A 24511-nucleotide genomic window follows, 5' to 3' on the forward strand; every position below is an offset into this window, starting at 1 on the left:
ACGAAGGCTATTCAGGATCTCTCTGCATGACTCTTACAACTGCACATGAATCTACAATTATCTTAAATTTTATTGTTTTAATTAAAACAAAAACAACAAACATTTGGTATTAACAGCTTGGGGTTTCAGTTTTGTCTTCTGGTGTGTATGTATGTATGTGTGTACGTTTTAGGGGAAAGAGAAAGAGGAAAGAGGTTTTTAAATATTTTTAAATTTGACTTTTGATTTCTCAATTTCTGTTTTGATTTTTCTTGTGTGTGCTCTTGAGTAAACATCCACGTCTTCAATGGGGCTGACTTCATCAGTCCAAGGTCAGAAAGCTCTATGCCACTCCCCACTTCTTCCCAATATCTTATAATCCCAAAGTTGCCATGCAATACAAGGAACCCCTTTCTTGAGCATTCCATTATTCCGCTGACATTTCAGAGCCAGTAATGCCCATGAGGTATCGATGCTGCTGGGTGGGGAGGTGGCAGCCACATGTGATTTTGCACATCTCCCAGGGAATGCAGTAGTGCTAATGTAGTCTCCTGGATGCAGGGACACCAGCTGGGTTTATGTCACTCCCTTGGGGGCCTTAAGTGCATAAATCAATCCTTATTCTTCTCCCAATCCATACAGAGGGCTTCCTCGTGTGCGCTACACACAGGGAGTGGGGCAGGCAGCATGCCTCCTTGAGCAAATAGTTTGCATTTGAAGAAAGCAAGTGATGCGTGCAGTATCAGAACCTAGTTTTGAGGTGTTTTATTTCTTGATTTAAATCCAGAGCAGCCAGAGAAGGCTGCTCTGGCTCGGACAGGACTGAGAATGAAGGGCTTCATCAGCCAGAATGAGGGTGGTGCTGCCTGGTTTGGCTTGCCTGGGACTGCAGGATACCGTCCAGATGCAGGATACATTGCTGTCTCTCTGCAGCTGCCCACACTACTCTGACACACACCTAGCCTCGTGGATTCTTCCTTAGGCAAATCACTACCACAGTAAGGCTGATACTCTCGATTCTAAATGCCAGTGATGATCAAGGTATATTTTAGGAAGGCTGCTTTTTTTTTTTATTTTTTTTTGGTAAGGATATCACCAGTGTCCCTATATGCCCAGCTTTGTCCAGGAACTGGGTTGATATAGTTTATTCCATCTCAAAGAAAAGGAAGTCAGTTGATCACAGCTAAACAACCTCTTCCTCCTCCTGTTTCTTGGGAAGGAGGCATAGTGAGAAACTAAGACAAGTTGGAAAATTGTCTTTGTGTTTTCGCATTTGTTCTGTTAGCATTTCCTTACCTTCTCTAAGAACGCCCCAAAATGCCTGTGGTTCCCATCTCATTCTCACTCCGACATCAGAACTTACCAGTTCTATTTCCCAGTCCCTCAGGCCCCTGAGCCTTGATGAGACACTGAGTGATAATTAGATTAATCAGATAACATGAAGCTTTAACATGTTATGAAAGCATTTATTTCCTCTAGGCCCATAAAGGAAATTCCTAATGTAATCCCAGGCATCATAGTAGAGCTGTGCGAGAGAGATTTTCAGAGGTTTACAAAATTTGATAATGGAAAGAGCAGCACATTTAATTATTTGGTGATAACTGAAGGTGGTGCGATATGCTTGTGTCTTCCCGGAGCATATAGGAGACACGAAATGTGTGTTGGAAGAATGTGTGAAGAAGAGCAGGGTAATTCCTAGACTTTGCTAAGAGCATTTGAGAAATGCCTCTGAGAGAATATTGGAACCTGCCTTGATTGCCCATGAAATTGCTCTACTCTAGAAAATTTCGAGTCCACACAAAAGCTTCCAAGTCTCCATCTTACCCCTTCTCAAGTTCTACAGAAGTTGTCTGTTCCGCCTCCTGTACTGCAGACTGTTCAAGGAGAGGGACTACATCTTAGATATCACTGTGTTCTTAGCATCAAGCTCAGGCCCAGGTAGAACTTGGATGCTCCATAAATGTCTGTTCACGTTCTTAAGCATTATTTCGGGCTCATTTTCAGGAAAGATTGCCCATAGCATGGGTGGTCCCAGAAGTTGGGTCTGGACTTGAAGAAGTCTGAGAGATGTTCTTCAGTGGTCTTATTTCAGATCCCTTTGAATCCTTACATGGATTCTAATGAAGGTCAGCCATGGGCCACAAGCTAGGATAGAGGCTGACAGAATAGGTGGAGAAAAGATATATGGAACTCTCCTCTGCGGTTCAGGGCTATGTTTTCCTGCAAGATAAGAGTGGGGTCCCTTAGATAGGAGCACATGTGAGCAGCTCAGCAATGCCTGTCTGCCTTCTGTCCTCTTCATGCACCAGTTCTCAAAACAACACTGTTATCATGCCAGAAAATACAGCCCAGAGCATTACAGATGTCTGGTACAAGCAGAACCCATATTAATGGTTATTGCTTAAAGAAGAGGCGTGCTCAGATATCTTTACTGTGCTCTGGGGAAATAGCAGTTTTTTACTTTTCTTCCAGAAAAGACCAGAGACATAAAAAGATCAATTGGGTTTGGTCTATCACAGATAAAGGGGGCTTTTTCAGAGGTAACTTAAATGACTGGCTTGACGTGACCTGAGACACAGTCCCACAAGTGCAGGTTTCTTAACAATTTTTATGGGGGTGTTGATGTATGTTTAGACCCAGAATTCTCAGTTTGTTGTATGAACAAATAACTTATAGACATGGTGTGAAGAATTAATGAAGAGTCAAAAAAACGAATTTGGGTTTTTTTATTTTGGCACGGACTCCAGGCTTGCTTCAAATTTTTTAATTTTTGGTGTTCGTCTACAGCTGACTTGTGGTTTCATTTAAATTAACTTAGCTTTTTATTTTGTTATTTTTCAACTACAGTTGACATTCACTGTTACATTAGTTTCAGGTGTGCAATACAGTGATTAGACATTTATAGACCTTACAAAGTGGTCACCCAGATAAATCTAGTACCCATCTGACACCATACGTAGTTATTACAGTGTTATTGGCTCTATTCCTTGTGCTGTACTTTACATCACTGTGACTGTTTTTATAACTGGCAATTGGTACATCTTAATTCCTTCCCTTTCCCCCATCCCCTCAACTTCCCTCCCATTTGTCAACTATCCAAATGTTCTCTGTATCTATGAATTTATTTCTGTTTTCTTTGTCCATTTATTTTGTTGTAAATTTCACATATAAGTGAGATCATATGGTAGCCGTCTTTCTCTGTCTGACATATTTTACTTAGTCTAGTATCCTCTAGGTCCAACCACGTTGTTGCAAATGGAGACATTTCATTCTTTACGGCCGAGTAATATTCCATTGTACGTATAGACCACATCTTCTTTATCCATTCATCTATCGATGGACACTTAGGTTGCTTCCATATTTTGGCTATTGAAAATAACGCTGTAATGAACATAACAATGCATATGTTTTTTCAAATTAGTGTTTTGTATTTCTTTGGATAAATACCCAGAAGTGGAATTTTTGGATCATATGGTAGTTCTTTATTTTTTTTTAATATTTTGAGGAAATTCCATACTTTTTTCCATAGTGGCTGCACCCGTTGACATTCCCACTAACAGTACACAAGGGTTCCTTTTCTCCACATCATTACCAGTGCTTGTTTTTTGTTGATTTATTGATGATGGCCATTCTGGCAGATGTGAGGTGGTATCTCATTGTGATGTTCTCTTTTTTAAAAAAGATGCTTAACCAGTTTCTGACAGTGAGTAGATCATTCCTAGACAGAATGAAGTGTTTTTGAAAGAAAGCCTGAGTTTTCAAGGTGCCATTAATTGAACCAAACTGGAAATTCATTAAATGGCATTTGAGATGGCCAGAAAAATGTACTGTTTTTGCTTTGGTAAAAAACGCCCAGTTTAAAGCACTTACTGAGAGATATGTGGATATTATCGTATAGTTCCATAACGCTTACAATTTGGTTCATGCCAGCCTTAGCTGGGAGGCATTATTTCCCTTTGATTTCTGCAAAAAGCAAAAGATCCCAAAGTAATACACACCATTCTGACTGTACCTTACACCGTATGCTCTGAAAATAATATAGCACCTTTGGCCCCTTAAAAAACATTGCCATTTGTAATCAGCCCAGGTGCCCTGCTAGTGAGACCATCAATAGTGAGAGAAACTTTTAAATTGCTTGCCTTTGATGAAAATGAACATATTATCCATGAAGCATCTCTAAGAAAATAAAGTCAGGCCTGATTCCTGCTATGCAAACAGATATATACAGTGTCTGCCCAAATCAGCTCCTTTTCATCCGAAATGGAGCTACTGTACTTTATTGTGATGTCAGAGATTGAACGTGGATGAGAATACACTCACTTCTGATAATTAAGATCGTATCACATTTGGAAAGCTTAATTCCTATCAGGAGATGCAAGTTTCCTATTGCTGTAGACTCAGAACGCTTATGAATTGGGCCATATAATGGTCATTGAAACGTAAGGATGAATTTGAGATTACTTATTACAGAAATGTGCCGACGATACCAGAAGGGAGAGCACCCCAATCCCATAAGCCCATTTAAAAATAAAAAAAACATGAAGCATCTCTTGGAAGAGGCAGGTGGTGGATCATATGTTCCTGGGGAGGAGAATGAGCTTCTTGCTTTTAAAAGTAATTGATTTTATAGTGAAACGTGTCAAGAGCACTGGTTTTCAAAATGATTCTGTGCGTGAGTGTTGGGAAATAATACATACTGCTAATTGCTTCAGAAATAGCTGGATTATTTAACTTTGGTTTTGACTGTGGCTGGAAGGAAGCGCTTGCACCTTTTTCCTATCACAGATTAATAGCTGTTTTGAAACTCCATCCACTTTGGCTGTTCTCGAGATGAGATCTGCATCCCCTCACTTTTTGTCGAGGGCATCAGCTACAGGGTTTTGTTTTGTTTTTTTTTAAGTTCAAACTCTATGAGTGTTCTGAAGATAGCAATGTCACATTTGTGTTTCAGTGAAGCCCAAGTAGTAGACGAGATATAAAACACCAGAGGAAAAAAAAAAACACATTTGCTAATTTTAGCATGGTCCTCATTGAGTTGCCCAGGTGAATGGCTGAAGGCAGAAGGCTTATGGCAGGTGGGGAGGGAAAGGAGGAAGTGTGAACTTCCATGAGGTGTGATTTCTTGGACGGTTAGCAGTGTGTCCCTTGCTGTCATGTCATATTTGAATGTCTCGATTGTATACAGATTGATTGGATGTAATGTGGAAACTGAGAAAGGAAATTCGATTGTTTCTTTGCTTTCTGTGTGATTTTTATTTTCTCAGTTGTTGTCCAATGCACTAACGTGAACATGTCTCGTTTAGATAGTCTGTTTGCTCGAGGTATCAGCCCAGTGGAGTGAGCCAGAACCAGTCTGTGATCAAGATTGAACCTACCAATTAGGCCATTGACTTCATCATTTATGCCTTCAAACAAACATGATGTACATATAATAAACAAGTGTACCTGTGTGTGTGTCACACGGGGCGGCCTGCTGGGTGTCAGCTCTCGCTCCCCACACAAGAACACAGAACATGGTGAGGCCAAAAAGGAACACCCACGGAGCCATAGGTAGGGGAGTCATACCACTATGGTCTCACTGGAGGCTGGATTCACACCACGTGCAACCTGCTGTCCGCTCTTCTGCCAACCGACCGACTCGACTCTCCTCGACTCGACTCCACTCCCCAGCATAGCCGCAGCAGTTATATTAGTGGCCAATGGCTCAATGGTTACTGCTGACGGCCAACTAGCCACAGCTGATGGCCATCTACTACCTGAGCCAGTACCCCTCCACGTGAGGTCGAGAGCCTGGAAACTGCTCTCTGGGGCTCTGTCCCCACAGTGTGTGACACTAAAGGGGACCCTGATGAATTCAGAATCAGACAGCTCATGTACCTCTTCCTCCAGGAAGCCTTCCCTCATCCACTAGGCCAGAGGTCAGCAAAATTTTTCTATAAAGGTCCAAATAGTAAATATTTTGGGTTTCACTTTGTGAGCCACGTATGTTCCCTACCACATATATATTTTTAACTACCCTTCAGAAATATATAAAACATTCTTAGCTCAGGGGCTAAATATGGTTTATGAGCCATAGTTTGCCAACCCCAAGACCAAGGCACCTGGCCTTTCTTTCATCCCCATATCAGACTCTACATGTACTGAGAAGCGCTAACCTCTGAATTCTTGGCGTAGAGGTTCTGTTCTTTGCAGGCCTGGCCTAAGTGCTAGCAGGTGTTCGTTTTCCAAATATACAGTGATCTCCACCTCCCAGTTTTATATTCCAGGTGGGAAAATAAGATCCGGTATAGAAACCGGTTAAGTAACAATTCAGAACACAGTGAGTGTCCTTGACAGGCTCTTGGCAATGCTGGCTTTCTAGAATATAACCCCAAGTTGAGAAATAAATTTTACAATGCCCTCCTAAGTTCTCAAAACTGCTTTATGAAAGACTTTGCTCTGTGCTTCTTTAGGCTTTCATCCGGGGGCATGTTTGTTCTCCCTTAACATGCAATTTTTAATAAATACAATACTATTTAAAATCAGAACTTAAGAGATGGACAGCAAAAATGGAAGGGTGTGTATGATAATCCAGAGCAGAGCAACAGGCCAAGAAGCAGCCCCAAGATTGACACCTGACAGCCTGACCTCAAGGAATGAGACGAAATAAATGAGAAGGAGATACAGAGCTATGTGACTGCAGAGTACAATTATGTTTGCTCTTAATAGGTTTTCAGTCATCAATTAAATGTTGAATTATGCTCATTATGCTCTCTTTAAAAATGCAGCCAAATTTAGCTTCCAATTTCAAATTATTATATCCACACATCACGGTTAAAATTAAAATATCCAAGTTCTTGCAGGCAGGAAGTTTTGCTTATCTGGAAAGTTCGCACATTTGGAACTCCTCATTTATGAATAATGTGAGATAAAAGACACCTTTGTGACCCACCTACCATGAGGAGAAAAGGCTATAGCCTCAGATGGCCTGGGCTGGTTGTCCCTTTCCAGCTATGTGACCTGAGCCAAGTTACTTAACCTCTCCAAACCTCAGTCTCCTGATCTGTGTAATGGGCACCTCTTCTGAGGGTCATTGGAACAGCTGAGTAAGATTGTCTTACTTAGATAATCATATTCTGTGTTAAGTAAGTAAACATCTTATTATTATATATTGATCTGTGTTGAGTAAGTAAAGTTTTTAACACAGAACCAGGCCCAAAGTAAGTGCTCGAATTAGTTAGCTATTAGCATTATAACTATTATCAGTATTGTGTGTGATTGCGTATGAAAACGAATATGACACACACAAAGTGCTAATGCATACTACATAAAAGTATAAATATGGTGGACATGTGTGAGATTGCACCTTATAGAAGGTGCAACTTGATCTAGAATTATTAAAGCCGTTCTAAAAACCAGGCTAAATTGGGACTAATCCCCCCAGAACACGTATAACCCCTGGAGTACTTTCTTTGCTTAAGCTGAGAAAGGCCATTTTCTAGATAGTAAAATCTGCCCACATAAATTACATTAGACTTTACTATAAACTCCCAAATGTTTTGAATTTCCAGCACCTTATCACATTGTTTTATTCTTAAACGGTGGAAGAAAGGGAGCATGGGAGTGGAGTACAGTAATTGCATTTCGCTTAACTTAGAAAACCAGACCCCCTTCTAAAGAAAGGGGAAAGAGTCAGATTTTTCTCCCCTGAAATTTTCTTTCAAACTCTTTGGCTTCAAACCACACTTCATTTTATTACCAAGAAGTAACCGAGCGAGGGTGGCAGACGTGGCCATTTGGTTGTGACCTTTAAAAGCAAGGACCTGAAAAGGGCTGCTTCCTTGTGGAAAACAAGGAGTGATGACAAGTGTAGCCACTGACGTCACATAGAGAAAGGGCTGCTTCAGAGAGAGACACTGGGACGAGGGTAATTTGGCTGGAGCAGAGAGAAACGTCGAGTGCCTTGAGGTATTAACCAGGCTGGCAGCGTGATCCCTGGGAGGGAAAACAGATAGCTCCCCCCTTTCTGACTCAGGGTGGCCCACACTGCTGCCCCTTCTCGTCCTCCCACAAGGCTCTCCTCCTTCAGGACGCAATCTCCACTGAATGGGGAGCTCGGCTCCTTGCAAAGAGGCTTTCCAGGGCCCAGTGTTTGTGTCCTCAGCTCCCGGTCTGCTGCTGCAACAGAGGAGCCTTGGAACCTTACTATGTGTTCCGCCGACAGCCACGCAGGTAGCACTGGCCTTGAATCATCTGGGTGGGCAGCATGATGGTTTCTTCTTACTGACTTTCCCTGAGACTGGAAGCAAATAAAAGGGGGGGGGGGGGATAACAAAGTAATAGATGGCATTTGAGCTACGTCCTCGTGAGTGACCGTGGGAAAGGTCAAAACACCTAAGGTACAAGGACAGAGCTAGGGGAAGAGTGCCCCAGGAAGGAAAGAAGAAATAAGACGGGTACTGCTCTGCAGACCAAGAGGGAAGCAGAGCAGCCAGGAAGAGCAGCTGGTACGATAGGGCGTCCTGAGTTATCAGTCTCCTTGTTAGAGTTCTCACTTCTCACACTTTGCCCTTGTCCCCTTCTTGGGACAAGCCCTTGTAAGCTACAACCCCTGTTGTGAGCCCAGGCAGTGTCATTTTTCTGTACCTCCCTCTCCTTTCTGCTGGTTCCCAGCCCCATCAGTTAGGAACCCCCTGGGCTCTGAAGGACAGGTCTGGTGTGGGGCACAGGTGCTGGAGCAGTTCAGACAGCTACTCTAATTGCACCACCCGTTTCCCCAGGTTAAGCCGTTGCTATTGGAAACCTTGTATTCCTTTTCATTCAGCCATCTGCGAACAAGCAGTTATCGCTGCTCCCCCACCCCATCAGGTAACAGACCCGGGACCCGAGGCTGTCCCTTAGGCAAGGGGCAAGGACATTAGGAATCCTGTGTGGGAAAAGAGCCTCTGTGTGTGGTACCTCAAGGTCATGAAAGAGAGAAGAGTCATGCCACCTGCAGGGGAAGAGAGTGGCCGCGCTGGTATTTCATGAGGATGTGAGATGTAAAAGATGAGAAAGCATTTGCTAGTTGCTGGCATTCATGGCACAGGGACCAGAATGAGCCAAATCATTTTAGAGGGCCACATAAATTGCCAAGCCTGTGTTCAGCACTGCTGGCTTTCCCTCCCTTCCTAAAAATGTTTTTCCAATAAATCCATGGCATCATGCAGAGCTGTGCCATCGCATTAAACACAACAGGAAGGTTTTCTCCCTTTCCCCGAGCTCATGTTCTGTATTTTCACCTGACGTGGTGCTGAACGGTGAGTGTCCTTAGCGGGTTCTTTCTAAATCCTTTTTTAAACGTTTCGTTCCTTCTTTTATTAAATTGCACGAGTGCGCTCCCAGAATCAGCCCCTTCTACTTTCGGAAATTTCCTAAGACACACAGAAGTCCCTCTTCCTGGGTAGCGATTTCCATTCATGAAAAATTGCCTCGTGTGCAGTCAGGAAGTATAAAAGGTCGTGAAGCTCTGTAATTTGTTTCCCATCAACTAATAATCTCATTGTGATGAATAATGCAGTACTGTTAATGTTTCTACAAGGTTATGGATTTCGCTGAGTGTCAGTAGAGAAGCCAACAGCGTCGAGCCGCAAAGCTCTTCTTTCTCGTTTTTACACAGTAGAGTTTCTTCAGCAGCTTGCAACAGATGCTTGAGCTTTTTAGCAAACGATCTGCCAAGGAATTCAAATACAAAAACTCAGCGCTGTACTGATAGGATTTTTACACACATGTTGATCTCATTTTTGCTTTTTTATTTTTTTTTAAGGATGCCCTATATATGTATGTGTGTATATGTATATATATATTGAAAACAGGTTTTCAAGTTTTGGGGGTGGTTTGCTTCCTTGTTTTTCAAACAGCCTCGTTTCTCCACCTGAAATGGCTCCTGCTCTGTTGCAAGTCCATCGCCCATCGCCACCAAATTATTCTGTTCCTGTTCTTCACACCCACTGAGGTGTCTGATTTTTGTTTTACGATATATTTTTTAATTACCATGCAATAAACTTGCCTTTACTGTGTACAGTTCTGTGAATCTTAACACGTGTAGTAAGTGTAGCCACGACCACTGTGGTGACACAGAACAGCTCTACCCCCTCAAAAACCAACCCTGGCTCTCACCCTTTGTAGTCGCCAGCTCTCCCAGTCCCAACAAACCGGGCAGTCATGGATCCATTCTCAGTCACTGCACTTTTGTCATATTGTCTTGATTGGAATCAGACAATAGGTAATCTTCTGGAACTTTCGCTTTCAGCGTGTTGCCTGCGAGATGTGAGTTGTTTCAAACGTCAACAATTGTGCATCTCTTCGTTGCTGTGTAGTGTTCCATTGGGCGGGTGCCCTCATTTTGTTCACCCGTTCACTTGTGGTAGGAGAGTTCAGCTGTCTCTGGGGGCTTCACGGATTATACACCAAGCTGCTATAAATTTTTGTTTCGTCTAAGGTGAATATCTACGATTGGGATTAGTAGGGGCTGTGGTAAGTGTGCCATCATGGCACACTGTTTCCCAACACGGTTGTGCCCTTGTGCTTCCCCGCCAGCGATGTAGGAGCCTTCCTACCATGGTATTTTGAGGAATGTTCATGTCTGTCAAAGGACTCGTATGTTCTAGCATAATACCTTCTTTTTGTCGTGTGCTGCTTCTGGTGAATCGCATAGGTCATTTGTTTGTTTGTTTGTTTGGTTTAGTGCCCTAAAGAGACAGCCCTTTCAGTTCTGTCAGTTTACTTTTTTCTGTCAGTTTCTGTCAGTTCACTTTTCTGTCTTTCTTTTCTTTTTTTAAGACACATGAAGTGTGTTTGCCTGCTTTCCTCACTTCTACTTACGGTTTCTTCTTTGGTTCAGAGGTTGTGTGTTTTAATTGGAAAAACATAAGTAATAGGTCTTTCTGTTGCTCATTGGCATGAGGGCAGTGATGCTCAAGGTACTTGCAGATGTGCAGAGAGGCGGGGATGGGACAATCGGAATAAACCCAAGTGGTGAAACCTCTTCATAGCTCCCACTTCTATCTTCCCATCATGAATCCACTATCTCGCTCTACTTTGTGTGCCCCAAGCGTACCCAGAAGGCCCTGTTGGGTTCTCCTGCGGTGACACCGAACCCAGAGCAGGAACCCCAAGTCTGAACCTTGCAAGAGGAGCAATACAGCACGTGCATTCCACGTGTATAAGTGAGGACTCCAATTCGCCATGCTCTATTATCTAGAACGAAACATAAAATACAGTTAATAAATACCACATTCGGTTGAAAACACAATGAGCCAACATGTTATTGTTTCTCTCCACAGGTAATAATTAACATTCTTGTGAATTTTTCTGTGCACCCTGCAGCATCCTTCACTAGCAAAAAACAAAAAAAAACCACCTTGTGCATTGGGACATGCATGGATGTAGACCCAATAGTTAGTCCTGAGAGTTAGTCCTGAGTTAGTCCTGAGAGATGAGACCAGGGTAGAGAGACAGGAAAAAGATTCACGTTTACCTTAATGATAGGCATCTATGAAAACTTTTCAGAGCAATATGTCATAATGGCCTTTACAACAGTTTTTATACTTAAGCTGAAACATGCGTGAAAGCATAGATGGAAAAGTGAAGCATTTTGATATTTAACAACCACAAGGAAAACAAAAGTCATGGCGGCATCTTTGTGGCTCCACAAAAAGGTCAGCGAAGGAGATGACTCTTTATCTTCCTAGAGGCCAATATCCCCAAAGTCCATGAGACCCAGGGTAGATTCTTGATAATTAATTGTTCAATGAATGATCACGCAAACAGATACAGACAGGAGAAAGGAAATGATTGAAAATGATTTTGCATAAGCCAACTTAACTTGTTTGTCAGGATTCTTGTGTGAAGAGTCTAACTGGACAGAAGGCAGAAGGCATCTCGTGGGAAGAATGGTCACTTCTTTGGATCCCTCTCAGAGAATACAGAAAGCTTTGTCCAGTGGCCACTTGCATGTGACGTCACTAGGCTCTGTACAAAGAAAAACCCATGGAAGGAAAACTCTTTCCAATTGTATGCCATGTAGAATAAGTTGGAGAGGTTCATAAAGATTGAATGGGCTAAATATGGCCAAATGGAGTCACTGAATATATAATACACCAGCGTTAGCTCAGATGTTAGTGCAAGAACAGAGCAACCATAAAATGCCTTATAGGTGTCAGCACAGGGCTGGGAAGCCACTGAGCTTCATTTGATCCAATTTGAAAGGACTTCCTAGAAGAGGAGGAATTCCATATATCTTACTTTGGTTTTGCAAACCCTCTGCAAACTATCCTTTTTATTTGTCACATTCCCTTGCTTTTTGTGTCACCAAGTATGCATAGATGAACTGGGAGTCACCCTGCTCAGGTGAGTCAGTGGCGTGCAGTGAAGATTCTTTAATATAGTAGATTCATGGAGGAAAACAAACATATTCAGGTGGCACAGAGCCACAAGAGATTCTGTTAGTCAGAGTCTGAAAGTGAAATGTGTCTATCCCAATTGGGCAATGTCAGAGGACTCTGCCATCATTAGTTCTGTGGGGATTTCTGCTTGTAAAGCATTTGTTGTCATGTTTCGGTTGCTGCAGGAAGAGAAAAAATTGTTGCAGTTTGCATGAGATAGAGCTGTGTTTTGGCAAGGGAGCCCATGGTAATTTTTTTTCTTGAACGCTGGTCAAGTTCAAGCTTTTGAGATTTGTCTCAAATGATACCATGCAACAGCCCCTTTGAAAGACGTTGATTTCTGTTAGAATTTGGATTCTCCTTTCAACTCCTTTGTTTGTGCCTTATGTGTCTCAGTGTGTAATTCATTCATTCATTCATTCATTCAGCAGCCCTTTCTAGTATTATTGAAGTGTTCTAGGAGCCAAGAATTGAGCAGAGAATGAAATAGCATACTTGCCTTTAAGGTGCTTACTTCCTATTGCCAAAAGACAGTTTTTAACAATGCGAAGATTTGTGCTTTAGAGAAGAGAAAGCATAGTAAGGAGCATAAGACTGCTGAGGTTGTCTGGGAAGAGGTGTCTGACAAGGTGACATTTGAGCTGAGACTTGCACAGGTTGAAGGAGTGAGCCACTCAATTATCTATATCCCCAGGCTAAGGGTGTGACAAGTGCAAAGGGCCTGAGGCAGAAATCTGCCTGGCTCAATCCCAGATCAGACAAAGGCAACTGAGGGGATCTAGGCCTTTCCTATTTACTTCAATGTTTTCTTTGAGAACTTGTCTTGAAGCTGAATGAAAGAGACAAACCTAGGCAGATATTCTCACGAATCCCAGATTTAAAATGTCTTTGTTCTTGCTTTTGCCTCTGAAACCTTGTTCCCCCAGACATTGGAATGGCTCTCTCCCTATTTCCTTCAGGTCTCTGATCAAATATCATCTTATTGAGAAGCCTTCCCAGACCATACTATTAAAGTGTCAGATAAACAGTGTTAGAGATAGAAATTATTTTCTTCACCAAATCTGATTATTTCACGAGAGAGATGACTCACGTTCTCTGTTATGGGATTAAGAATGATTCCGTTTGAGATGATAAATACTAGAAAATGTCAGTAACCCAAGAAGCCCTGAGAAGCAAATCACTAATTCATGACTTAAACTATCAAAGTGTGATGAATAACTCAGGACCTCAGCGAGTTGTTGAGTGTTGAATTGCAATGATAGAGCAACTTGCACAGCTCATAGATGAGTGTGAGCAAAAGAAACTTGGAAGTCTTGATTTTACCATAGGCTTTTCATGCAAAATGCGGACAGATGCTGAATACGAACACCAGGATTCAAGAAAGCCCAGGTCTTCCTTACGATTTTCCATAGGGAATAAGAAAATGTGTAAAAAGGTTAAAAAAAAGCTACTGTAAATCCCTTCAAATCGCCCACCATCTCATGGTTTTATTTCGATGTATTTAAGTTGCAAAAGGTGAAAATTAAGAGCATGGATTATTTTGATATTCTGTAAGACCTAGAGCGCCTGTAACTCTTTAGTAGGAACTCTTAGTCCTAATGGCGCTCTTTACCTTTAAAATATCTGCCAACCAGAAGTTTTCCACGTGTTTCAATTGATACTCTTTGAACCACAGGGTCTTTTTTATTCCTTTCTGTGGGCAAAAAGAAATCCTGACATTTCCTAAGTACTCCCTATTTGTGATGCATTTTCCAAACACTTTCCCTTTAAATATACTATCGCATTTAACTCTCTTTACCAAGTAAGAATGGTTATTAACCACCTCTGGATGGTGGGTGGGTGAATTCTCTCATCTTTTGCTGCTCAGCAGTCCATGCTACCTGCTAAGAAGGGCAACAGACAGCCTGATCCACTCTAATTGGGAGATGCAAAGCAATTCTAAGACAACTTTGAAAGAAACCACTCAACAATTATGCATAAAATCCAAAGGGCACTCTCTGACAGCACATGCACCACGTATTCTTGGACGGGACATGCTTCTTTAGGAAGCTCTCAGATATTTGTTTTCTTGGGCGCGGGTGTGCCTGCTTGCATGCATGCGTGCATTGTGGAGGCAGAAAGGGGATCTTGAAAATATCTCCAGCAATATGCCTCATGTATCCCTTTACATCAGCTGTCACTTGACATGAAACTACATGTAGTTTCAGGTCTGACATTCAGCTGACTTCTGTTTATATAGTATGGAGAAACTTTTGTTCCCTTGCACTATAAGGCATGTACCGTGAGAGACTTGGGGAAAAGGTCACCCAGATAGTAAATAATTCTGCTGAGCTTTGAAGTGAAAATGCTCCGGAAACCTTTATCCCATCCTTGCCATTTAACTGTTGTGCGTGGGTCGTTCTTGGAATTAATGAAAGGTGTACATCAGAGCTCGTGCCCATCATTCTGTTCATCAGAGGCTTGATCTGAAATCAAAATCATATTTTATCTTTGTTTTGAACTTCTTCCTGTGTTCAGGAAAAAGCATTGTGACCATCTCAAAGAAGGAGGGGAAAAAAGAGAGAGAGAATGAAAGACACCCCAAGGAAAAACTAGTTAAAGAGCCAAAGAATGTCATCTTGATGGAAGAAAATTCCTCTTTGATTTTTATTTTTCAGAAAAGAAATGTAGTCTGGTCTTTGAAAAACAAATTATTTTTCATGGTTAGGGAAATATCCAAATTTTGCCCAGCCTATTTTACAATAAGACCTTGAAAAGCTATGCAACGAGCTGGAATGAGAGGAGTTTAAATTTTTGATGCAATTCTCTGCTTGAGAAAGTGATAATGCAGCTGAAATAACAGCGTATTTTCTGCTACAGCGCAACAATCAACATAACGTCTGGGCATATTAATAATTTCACTCCTAAACTTCTCGATAGGGAGAGCATGGGTCTTAATAGCATTGTCAAGATCCTTAGGGCAATTGAAAAACCCAAAATCATTACTTTCGACTGATAGGCTTTCCTTTCCCAGAGGATGCCAAAATACCTAGGGTAATGTAGGTTTATTGAAATGCTCAGATAGGCACCGCTCAGACGTAACTTTGCAATAAAATCTTCTCTTTAGAAGGGCTCCTCTCTAGTATTTCAAGTGGTCCTTTTTTTCTTTTTTTTTTTTTTTTTTTGTCTTTGTCATTTGGAAAGTAGCTAAGTGGAGTTGACGTTGATCTCAAGTGATACTTTCCTGATGGTTTAAGAAAGCAAGAAATGACTACAGAGGTACTGTAAAATGAGGTGCTATCTATGATTAAAATCCCTTTCCAACCCTCTTTGGGCAGGATGGTCCCAAACCTACAATCGCTATTAAGCTTGTAATTCAAGGGCAACCGCTGGTTCTCACCCAATTCCAAGGTCCCTCCTTCTTTCCCCCTCCACTCTGTGTGGGGATGGGTTTTTCAGTGGAGCGGGAAAGGCTCTCTGCTGTGATTACAGCCATGCCTGAAGCACTGGAACAAGTTCCAGGATCCTCCTCAGACCCTCAAGTGTACAATTGGCTCTCAAATGGCCATCACCTCACAATCTCCATCTGAAAAATATCAACAGCAGTGAGGTTCCCACCAACAGCTCCCATGAAGGACCGGCTTCAGGCTGCCAGGGGAAAATATTTTTAAGTGGTATGAAGTGTGTCCCATCTGAGATTTAGCTTTGGTTCCACTGTGGCTCTGCAACAGATGTCTTTGTTATGAAAAGCAGAGGGAATCACCATTTATATGAACTGTCCAGAATAGGCAAATTCTTGGAAACAAAAAGTAGATTAATGTTTGCCAGGGATTAGGGGGACGGGGGAATGGGAGACTGCATATGGGAGAGGCTTTCTTGAGGGCTGGTGAAATGTGCTAAAATTAGATAATGGTGATGGTTGCATATCTTGGTAAATACTCAAAAAAGAAAAAACCCACCAAAATTTATACTTCAAAAAGCTGAATTTTATTACATCTCAATAAAGCTGTTATAAAAAGAAAAAGAATAGGTGATCAGGCAGAGCCTGGAAACATATATATATATATATGACCAGAGGGGATCAAATTCACCTTCTCTCTGTGTCCAGCCGTCTTCCTGTTAAAAGGCCCTCTTAGGGCAATAAGAATTTGAGGAATTAAGGAAAGACCCATCAGATTTCAGCAATCAACTGGAATGCTGAAAGAACAGAGGCACAAATCTGCTTTGGTCCTTCTCCACTGAGGCTCTCCAAACATAACCCAGGAACATGAGTCATTCATTCATTCATGCATGCATGAATGAATGAATGAATGCAGTCATTCATTCAGTCAGTGCTAGTTCTGTGCCAGGAACTGCAGCCTTATGCTGGAATGTAAAAACAAGAGAGACTGACTCTTTACACTGATGGAGCTCACAATGTAGAAGGGAAAACAGGAGAGTTGAGAAATAATATGAAATCATGTGCTGAGCATTACAAGAAATATACTCAGTACACACTGGAGAGAGACAGAGATATATTGCAGTTAAATATAAAATTTAAGGAGGAAAACATGCATCATTTAACCTTCCTGCACCTCAATTTCCTCATCTTTAAAATGGAGAACAATATTTACTTTGAAGGTTATTATAAGTTTTAAATAAGGTGAAATATGTAGAGTGCTTAACACACAGCTGTGTTTATTAAATGGGAGCTATTGTTCTTCTATGAGCTGAGGTGGCCCTCTAAACCCTAGTTTTTTACGAATGCAAGTAGAGCTGACAAAACTTTGGTTTCTGAGCCTGCAAATGATTGTTCCTTACAACTGCAAACCCCATGCTTCTGCCTCGCAATGTTGATCTGTGTGTCCTTGTGAACTAACTTGGAATGTCTTTCCTCTGAGGTCATATATTTTCTGCAAGCAAGAGAACTACAAATCATTCCTTACGAGTGAGCACAGCCATTTCCTTCTGTGGTACTCTGTTCAGGCTGAATGGGGTCTTTCCGTCAATCACAGCCCCCTGATCCGGGACCATGCAGGCCAGGCGGAGAGCCACTGGCCTGAGCTGTAGCCGTGTGCCAAGAGATGAGACAGAGGACATAACTTGGCCTACTTTCATCCTTCCTTCCTTTTTTCTCCTCCGTTCTGAAATGTGGGAAAAGGCTGCAGCTTAATACAATAGCAGCCCAGTCCCAAAATACTGCAGACCCGTCAACTGTCCTGCAAAACCAGCAATACCATACATGGGTCAGTAATCAAAAATCAAAGTCCATTTCTTAGGGTGCAATCATTCAGTAGATATTGAGACAGGGAAGGAGGGAGCAAGCTGGATGTCTGAAGTGCCCAGTACTTAGAAACCAAAAAATAAAACCCATTCCTTCTCTTCACAAGCACAGGAGGTGTCTGGGCCTGGACTCCACCCTCTACCCCAGGCTCTTAGCAAAGTACCTCCGGTCAGAGCAGGCGGCATGAGCTGGGGCCGAGCATGCCCATGTTTCTGACTCCGACAGACCTAATTGCTGCTCATCCCTCATGCCACTGGGGCTGGGAGCCAGGATGGCAGTTTGGAGGAGCAAGCTTGGGGAGGGCCTTTTGGGAAGGCTCAGAAATGAGACTGCACTGCAGTGGCCTCTTTCTCCTGATCCAAGCAGCATTATGAGGTGCAGAGTTTGGAGGTAGGCAAGTCCCTCCAATTCCTGACAAGACTTGGTTCTGCCATTTAAGCATATGTGCAGAGAAATGAACCAACCAGTTTTCCTCTGTATGTGCTAAGGCGTGTCTGAGCCAAGGCAGGGCGCCTCATTTCTTCCCTGTGTGAGTGAACTCTGGGGCCTTGTGTTCCTTCGCATGTAGCAGAGTGGGGAAGATGCCCCGGGATCAGATAGCAGCTCTGCCCCTTACTAAGCTATGTGACCTTTGGCATCTTACTTAACCCCTCAGAACCTCACCTGCTGTCTGTAAAATGGGGATGGCAATAAAACCTGCCCCCCAGGAGTGCATGGGAATACACTGAAATAAGTGGTGAACAGCGCTTAGCACAGGACCAGACACGCAGGGAGAGCTTAACTCAGAGCAGCTATTGTCAGTATTATAGTTTTGTTTCCATTAGCATCAATTACTTTGTTTATGGGAATGAAACAATTCTGGATCCCAAGCTCCATTTCTACAGGCTCTTAGAGAGACGCTCTTGACTACCTTCATTAATGCCTGTGCCATGTCATTTAGTCACTGTGTCTTTCTTTAGACAATTTTAAGGTGGGGGGGCAGGATCTGAGGCTGGCAATTTTGCCTCTATATGTTGATTTGATATCTCCCTCCGAAAGCTGCCACTCAAATGCTAGACAAACTGGAGTGCCCCAGGAGGTACTTGTCATTTGCCCAAGCCATAGTTACTGTAATTACAATTATTAGTATTATTAATTATAACATGATAATATATAATAATTTTTAGTAATAGCTTACCAAGTGCCAAGAAATGGGCTAGGTTTCTTATAGATCATCTCATTTGATTCCAACCACCATAAGAGAGAAGTAAAATTACTACCCATTTTACAGATGAAGAAACTGACTCAGAAAAAAAAATGTAGCTTTCCAGGAGTTACACAGCTTGTAAGTGGCCATGCAGGGGTTCAAAGCCTGACCACCAGCCTGGCTATTTGCAATAAATAGACTCTCCTTAGTTCTAACCAGAGCCTGTTATTCTTGAAAATCCTTGCTTCCAATTTCCTCTGGCTCCCATTCAAGGTCAAATTTGAACAGGGCATCCTGATGCCAGTTTTCATCAACCAGAGAATCCAGTCTCTGCCAACACCATCCCCACTTTTAGCATCTTCAAATTGCTGTCAAGATATAACTTGCTCCAAAGACGTGATTTGGTAGAAGCCAGAGAGTTTGTGGTTAATTCATTATCTCGGGGTCAGAGGGGTTGAAAATTGTAAAGACGAACAATTGGCATGCCATCTTCAAGAATGAGTGAATTATTAGCAGTCAGGCAGGCCTCTGCTTTTATTTCTTTCTTTTATCATCATTTTTAATCACCAGGAAAAATTGGAGTGGACTGTAGAGTAAGACAAGGCTATCTCAGTGTATCCCTGCCCTCCCACTCTTTTCCATACCCTCACTTGGCAAGGGTAGACCCCTCCTAAATGACTCCTTCAGCTGTTTATTTAGGAAGAGTACAACAACAATAGCCAATTATTAAGAATTCACTTCCTTAGCTCCAAAGAAAGTTCTTTCTTTATACATTATTTACCGTGTGGGTGTTGGTTGTTTCTACATGCTACTTGAACACAGCTAGTCTAGTCAACACAAGAGTTGCTATTCCAAGATTTTACAGTCCCCACGTCTAACTTTGTTTCCGTTGATATTGTTACCCAACAAAGAAACACTGCTTTATCTTTCTCAAGATTTCACTGTCAACCAATTACCATTTAGAAAGGACAGGCATACTTCTCAAGATCAAGTTTTCTGGCAACTGCCCCGCAATAAATCTAAAAACACAGAAGCAGAGACCACTCAAGCCAACAAAACCAAACAAGCAAACAGGACAAATTAAGTGCACGTTCAAGCTCTTAATTTTTAAAAACACAGGAAGCACCCTCGCTATATATTCACTTATCTTTGCTAAGACTCTCACCTGTCCCGCCCTAGCTTTTAAGAAAGAGCCAACATACAGCTCCTTATTTCTAGGACAAAAAGCCACACAGTACCTCAAAATAAATTCCAGATTCTCAGTTCAAGGCATATCAGATGCAATAGAGTAGGTTAGCGCTGTGACTTTAACAACAGTTGCCTTTGCCTGCTAATAGAATACTTATTAGGTTGATACTGTGTAAGTATTTGTTACATAGTTATTTGTGGCTCAATTGCATTAATATGTGGTTTCATATTTATGTGATAAAAGAGCCATTAATAATATGTGCATTAATTAAACCCAATAAATGTGTGCATCAGAGTGGACACGAAGGTTCTCATCATTTCTGTTTCACCATAGACTGAAGACATCATTTGCCTTGGAGAGGGGCTTTTTAATGTCACTTGGCTTCTTGGAAAGCAGTAAGGCGTGTTGCCGACTTTGTTTGTGTTTCTGAATTGGAAAACCATCCCATCCGGCAAGCACATTGGATGACTGTAATGAAAACTGAGAAATGCGAAGAATGCTTGAGATCAGTAGTTGTAGCAAAAGTGTTGTTTCATTAGAGATACATGACCCACACAGAATGCTAAGGTACCCAAGGTTAAACCAGCAGTCAAAAACATAAATGCCGGGGCTGGCCAGGTGGCTCAGGCGGTTAGATCTCCATGCTCCTAACTCCACAAGGTTGTTGGTTCAACTCCTCGACTCCCGCAAGGGATGGTGGGCTCCACCCCCTGCAACTAAGATGGAACACGGCACCTTGAGCTGAGCTGCCACTGAGCTCCCGAATGGCTCAACCACAAGGTTGCCGGTTCGACTCCCACAAGGGATGATGGGCTGAGCCCCCTGCAACTAGTAACAGCAACTGGACCTGGAGCTGAGCTGCCCCCTCCACAACTAAGACTGAAAGGACAACAACTTGACTTGGAAAAAAAGGCCTGGAAATACACACTGTTCCCCAATAAAGTCCTGTTCCCGTTCCCCAATAAAATCTTTTAAAAAAACCACAAACATAAATGCCTACGAGCGAGTAATATCAACGCACGTGTCTGGCCAGACGAAGATAACAAGGATTGTTCAGATTGGTGGCACACTAGAAAAGGCACCCAACGGGCATTCAGCTCTATCCAATTGTTGCCATGAGGGAATACAGACTTAGTATTTTCATTTTATTTTTGTTTTCAAAAGAAGTCAGAAATCTGGTATACCATACCAAATCTTGACTTTAAATTTTTGGTAATACTCACCTTGGGGACAGCCAGTTTGCAACTGCTCCCTAGAGAGGTGAAGTTTACTTTCCCTGCTCACAACTGGGCTCCTTGGAGCTGCAGTTCCGTCTTATCCCTCCTTTAATTCCCAAAAGAACCAAGCAGTGTTCCGTGCACATAGTTTTGGGGAGCTTGCCAGCCATCATGCTTCACAGTTTCTATTCATCCTTCTGCAGCAACTTTTCAGATAGTTACTCCTCTTTTCACCATTCGGCAGATGAATGTGCAGAGATCGCAAACCCAGGTTCACACATCTGGGAAGTGGGAGGCCCACCCCTTGAACACAGTTCTTTAGATTTTCTCTCCCCACCGCTGGCTGAGTGTCCCTCCGAGATGCCCCCACATCACTTCCTATGGACCCCAGTGGTAGCGTTTAGCTCTCTGTATCGTAACTGTCTTTTCCTTCTATCTCCTGTACCTAATTGAAAAATACGACTTTTGGATAGATAGATAAATGAGCAAATAGAATCAATGTCATAGTGGAAATGAACAATGATAATGAGAAAAAACATCTTCCAATACAGAGGATGCTGGATAATTTGTGTTGTTGCTATCAATAATTTGATTTATTTGCAGTGAAATAGCATGTTGTTTCATAGGAGGGCAGGGTGAGTAGAGAATTATGTATTCCCTCATCTCCCCCTACTCTTCTTTCTCCATCTCGCACATGAAGCGCTAAGCCTTCTCTTCAGGAGAAAGGGAAAGAGAGCTTGACATCTCTGCCATTTCACTGGAAAACTCACCCTCCGTTTTATTTGGAGCGTACGACATAGCACCTAAGTCGGTGGATATATCGTCCACAGAAAGGCAAGCAGAGGGGTTCTGCCCACACAAAACAGATGTACAAAGAAGGGCCTCCCAAGCTGGGGTAAGCAAAGAGACCTTTGCTCAGGGTGAATAGACAGGAAGCAGGAGGGTTCCGATATCTCATTTAGTGAATTAAATCCCTCACACAGCCTCTTTGTGCTTTGGGAGAGTGTGTGGTCTGGAGAGTGGGAGCCGGAGGCAGAAGGAGATGGAAAGTTAGGGCTCGGGGCCGAGGAGGGTGGGTTCTCACTTGTACACTGATTCATCTCGTCTTCCCGAGGCAAGCCTCGTAATTATCTAACTAATGGAGAATAATGACAGCACTTGGATGGGAGTTGAGAGAGTGGAAAAGAAAGGCATGAGAATTCATTAACCATGTGTGAGGGGCTCAGGCAACAGCTCTGAAGGATCATTATTACATAATTTCACTCCCTTTTCTCACCTCTTCCCACTAATATGAGACAGACAAATGCTAAATAACTATATAATAATACGTTACTAGACAGACAACAATGCCAGAAAATATAATAGCCTGCTATGGCTATGAAACTCCCTCAAAGATATATTTAAAATGTCAGTGGCACACAGTGTAAAATGTGAGTTCCAGGCTTGTTTGGAGGACGCAATTTAAAATCGACACAACTCTACAGAGGCATTTCCCACTGGGTTGTAGTCTTAGTTGTCTTTTTCTGAACACCAGAAAAAAAAAGAAAAAAAATCCTAAGTAATTTCAGCCCAGAGATGAAAATTTCGAGGAACCACTTTTCTCCGCATATTTTTCGTTGGTCACGATGCTCTCCAAACCTAGTCTCTTCTTGACATGTTGTCTTTTCCTCAGAATGTATCTGCAGGTGTCACAGGAGCCACGGAATGTAGATTACACCTTTTGGAGATGTAGTCTGGCCACATAAGGAGACAAGTAGTTGAAATGTGTGTCAAATTGCTTGTTTAAATGACTCGAACCAACTTCTTAAAGCCAAGACAGCAGGGGCAGAGGATTTTAAAAGTTGGCAGGGACCAAAATGACAAGGCTCGGCAGTCACCTGGTGAGCTGCCAACACCGACTGGAGGTTTCACAAAATAAACTTGCTCAAAGGACACGAATCGAAAGTCCTGTTTCAGCAGCCATTAAAACCAAATTATAGGCTTACGTTGCATCGTAAATTCCTTTCATTTTCATTATGCTTAAATTATTTAATTTTGTAGATAGAGAATGGGTTGCCAGGAAAACCCTGTGTGGAGTTGTCATGTGTGGTGGTGTTTACATAGGAGCACGTTCAGAGGTATAGTTTGCCTTCGTGCGTTTTTTCCTGGGAGGATAGAGGATTTCAAGATTAGAGAACAGGAGGCAATTCGGAGTCGGGGTGGTAGTTTGAAAACATCAACCCTGACCATCTCCAGAGAGTGAGTCCTCAGTGTTCATTCATTTCTTGGAGGAGAGACGTTATCAACCCATGATCTGAGCAGGCTCACGAGTGTTTGTTGACTCTCACTAAAAAAATAATTTACCAAAAAAAAAGTATACATGTATACATATGTGTACACACACACATTTTTTAGTTACTTTTCAACATTTTTTAAAAACAGGATATTTTATCTAGAAGTCCGATCTTTAGCTTTCCTAGAAAAACTTGATGGGCTGTCTTGAGCCCTAATCCCCGAGTGGCTACATGGGCCTGGACGCGCATGGCAGCTGCTAACTGCCTTCTCCAGTGCACCTCAGTCCAACACCGGGACCACTTCACTTTCCAGCCTGACCCCTACAGGTACTTACATTTGCTTCTCCCTGACTTAGAGGGTTCCATACTCTTATCATCGTTAGAAGAAAAACGCTTTTTAGAAAATGTATGCAGTGCACTGGTTTCCAGGAAAGGGACCAGGGACTTGTGACAGCCTTGAACGTCCTGTTACTTTCAGTGCAGTGTTAATACGTTTCAACATTCCACTCGTCAGTCTTCACCAGCCTGCTTTCGCTAACCCCGTTTCTCATTCTTCATGTGATACCTGTGGCTAAAGGCCAATGAACGCCTATGACTTATTAGTAATTAACACTGAGATCATCATGCGGTCTTCTGTGTCCCTCTGGTTTGCAAACTTTCAGCCCTTGTAGAGACTTGGCTTCTCTCCTCCACATGTTCGTGGTGCGTGCAGCTCTAACATGCACTCACTGACAGTCGTTTCTCCTTCCTCTTTTTGCAGGCCCTCCAAACCACCACAGCCAGTCGACTCTGAGGCCCCCTCTGCCACCCCCCCACAACCACACGCTGTCCCATCACCACTCGTCCGCCAACTCCCTCAACAGGAACTCTCTGACCAATCGGCGGAGTCAGATCCACGCTCCCGCTCCCGCGCCCAACGATCTGGCCACCACGCCAGAGTCTGTTCAGCTTCAGGACAGCTGGGTGCTAAACAGCAACGTGCCACTCGAGACTCGGTAAGTCCCCATCACCGGTTCTGCCC

At 42.6% G+C, this 24511-nt stretch overlaps 1 protein-coding gene across 12 annotated transcripts in view; it reads left to right on the forward strand.

Annotated features, from left to right (window-relative positions):
• The window catches only part of TENM2 (teneurin transmembrane protein 2), a 1145520-nt gene that overhangs the window by 846814 nt on the left and 274195 nt on the right, over positions 1-24511 (forward strand). For all 12 annotated transcript variants that reach the window (XM_081034975.1, XM_081034979.1, XM_081034980.1 and 9 more), the window contains one exon: positions 24251-24485. In XM_081034975.1, coding sequence (XP_080891101.1) covers positions 24251-24485 — 235 coding nt within the window. The remainder of the gene's footprint in view (positions 1-24250; positions 24486-24511) is intronic.

The sequence above is a fragment of the Rhinolophus hipposideros genome (assembly GCF_964194185.1).
Source record: "Rhinolophus hipposideros genome assembly, chromosome: 23".
NCBI classification, from domain to species: Eukaryota; Metazoa; Chordata; class Mammalia; order Chiroptera; family Rhinolophidae; genus Rhinolophus; species Rhinolophus hipposideros.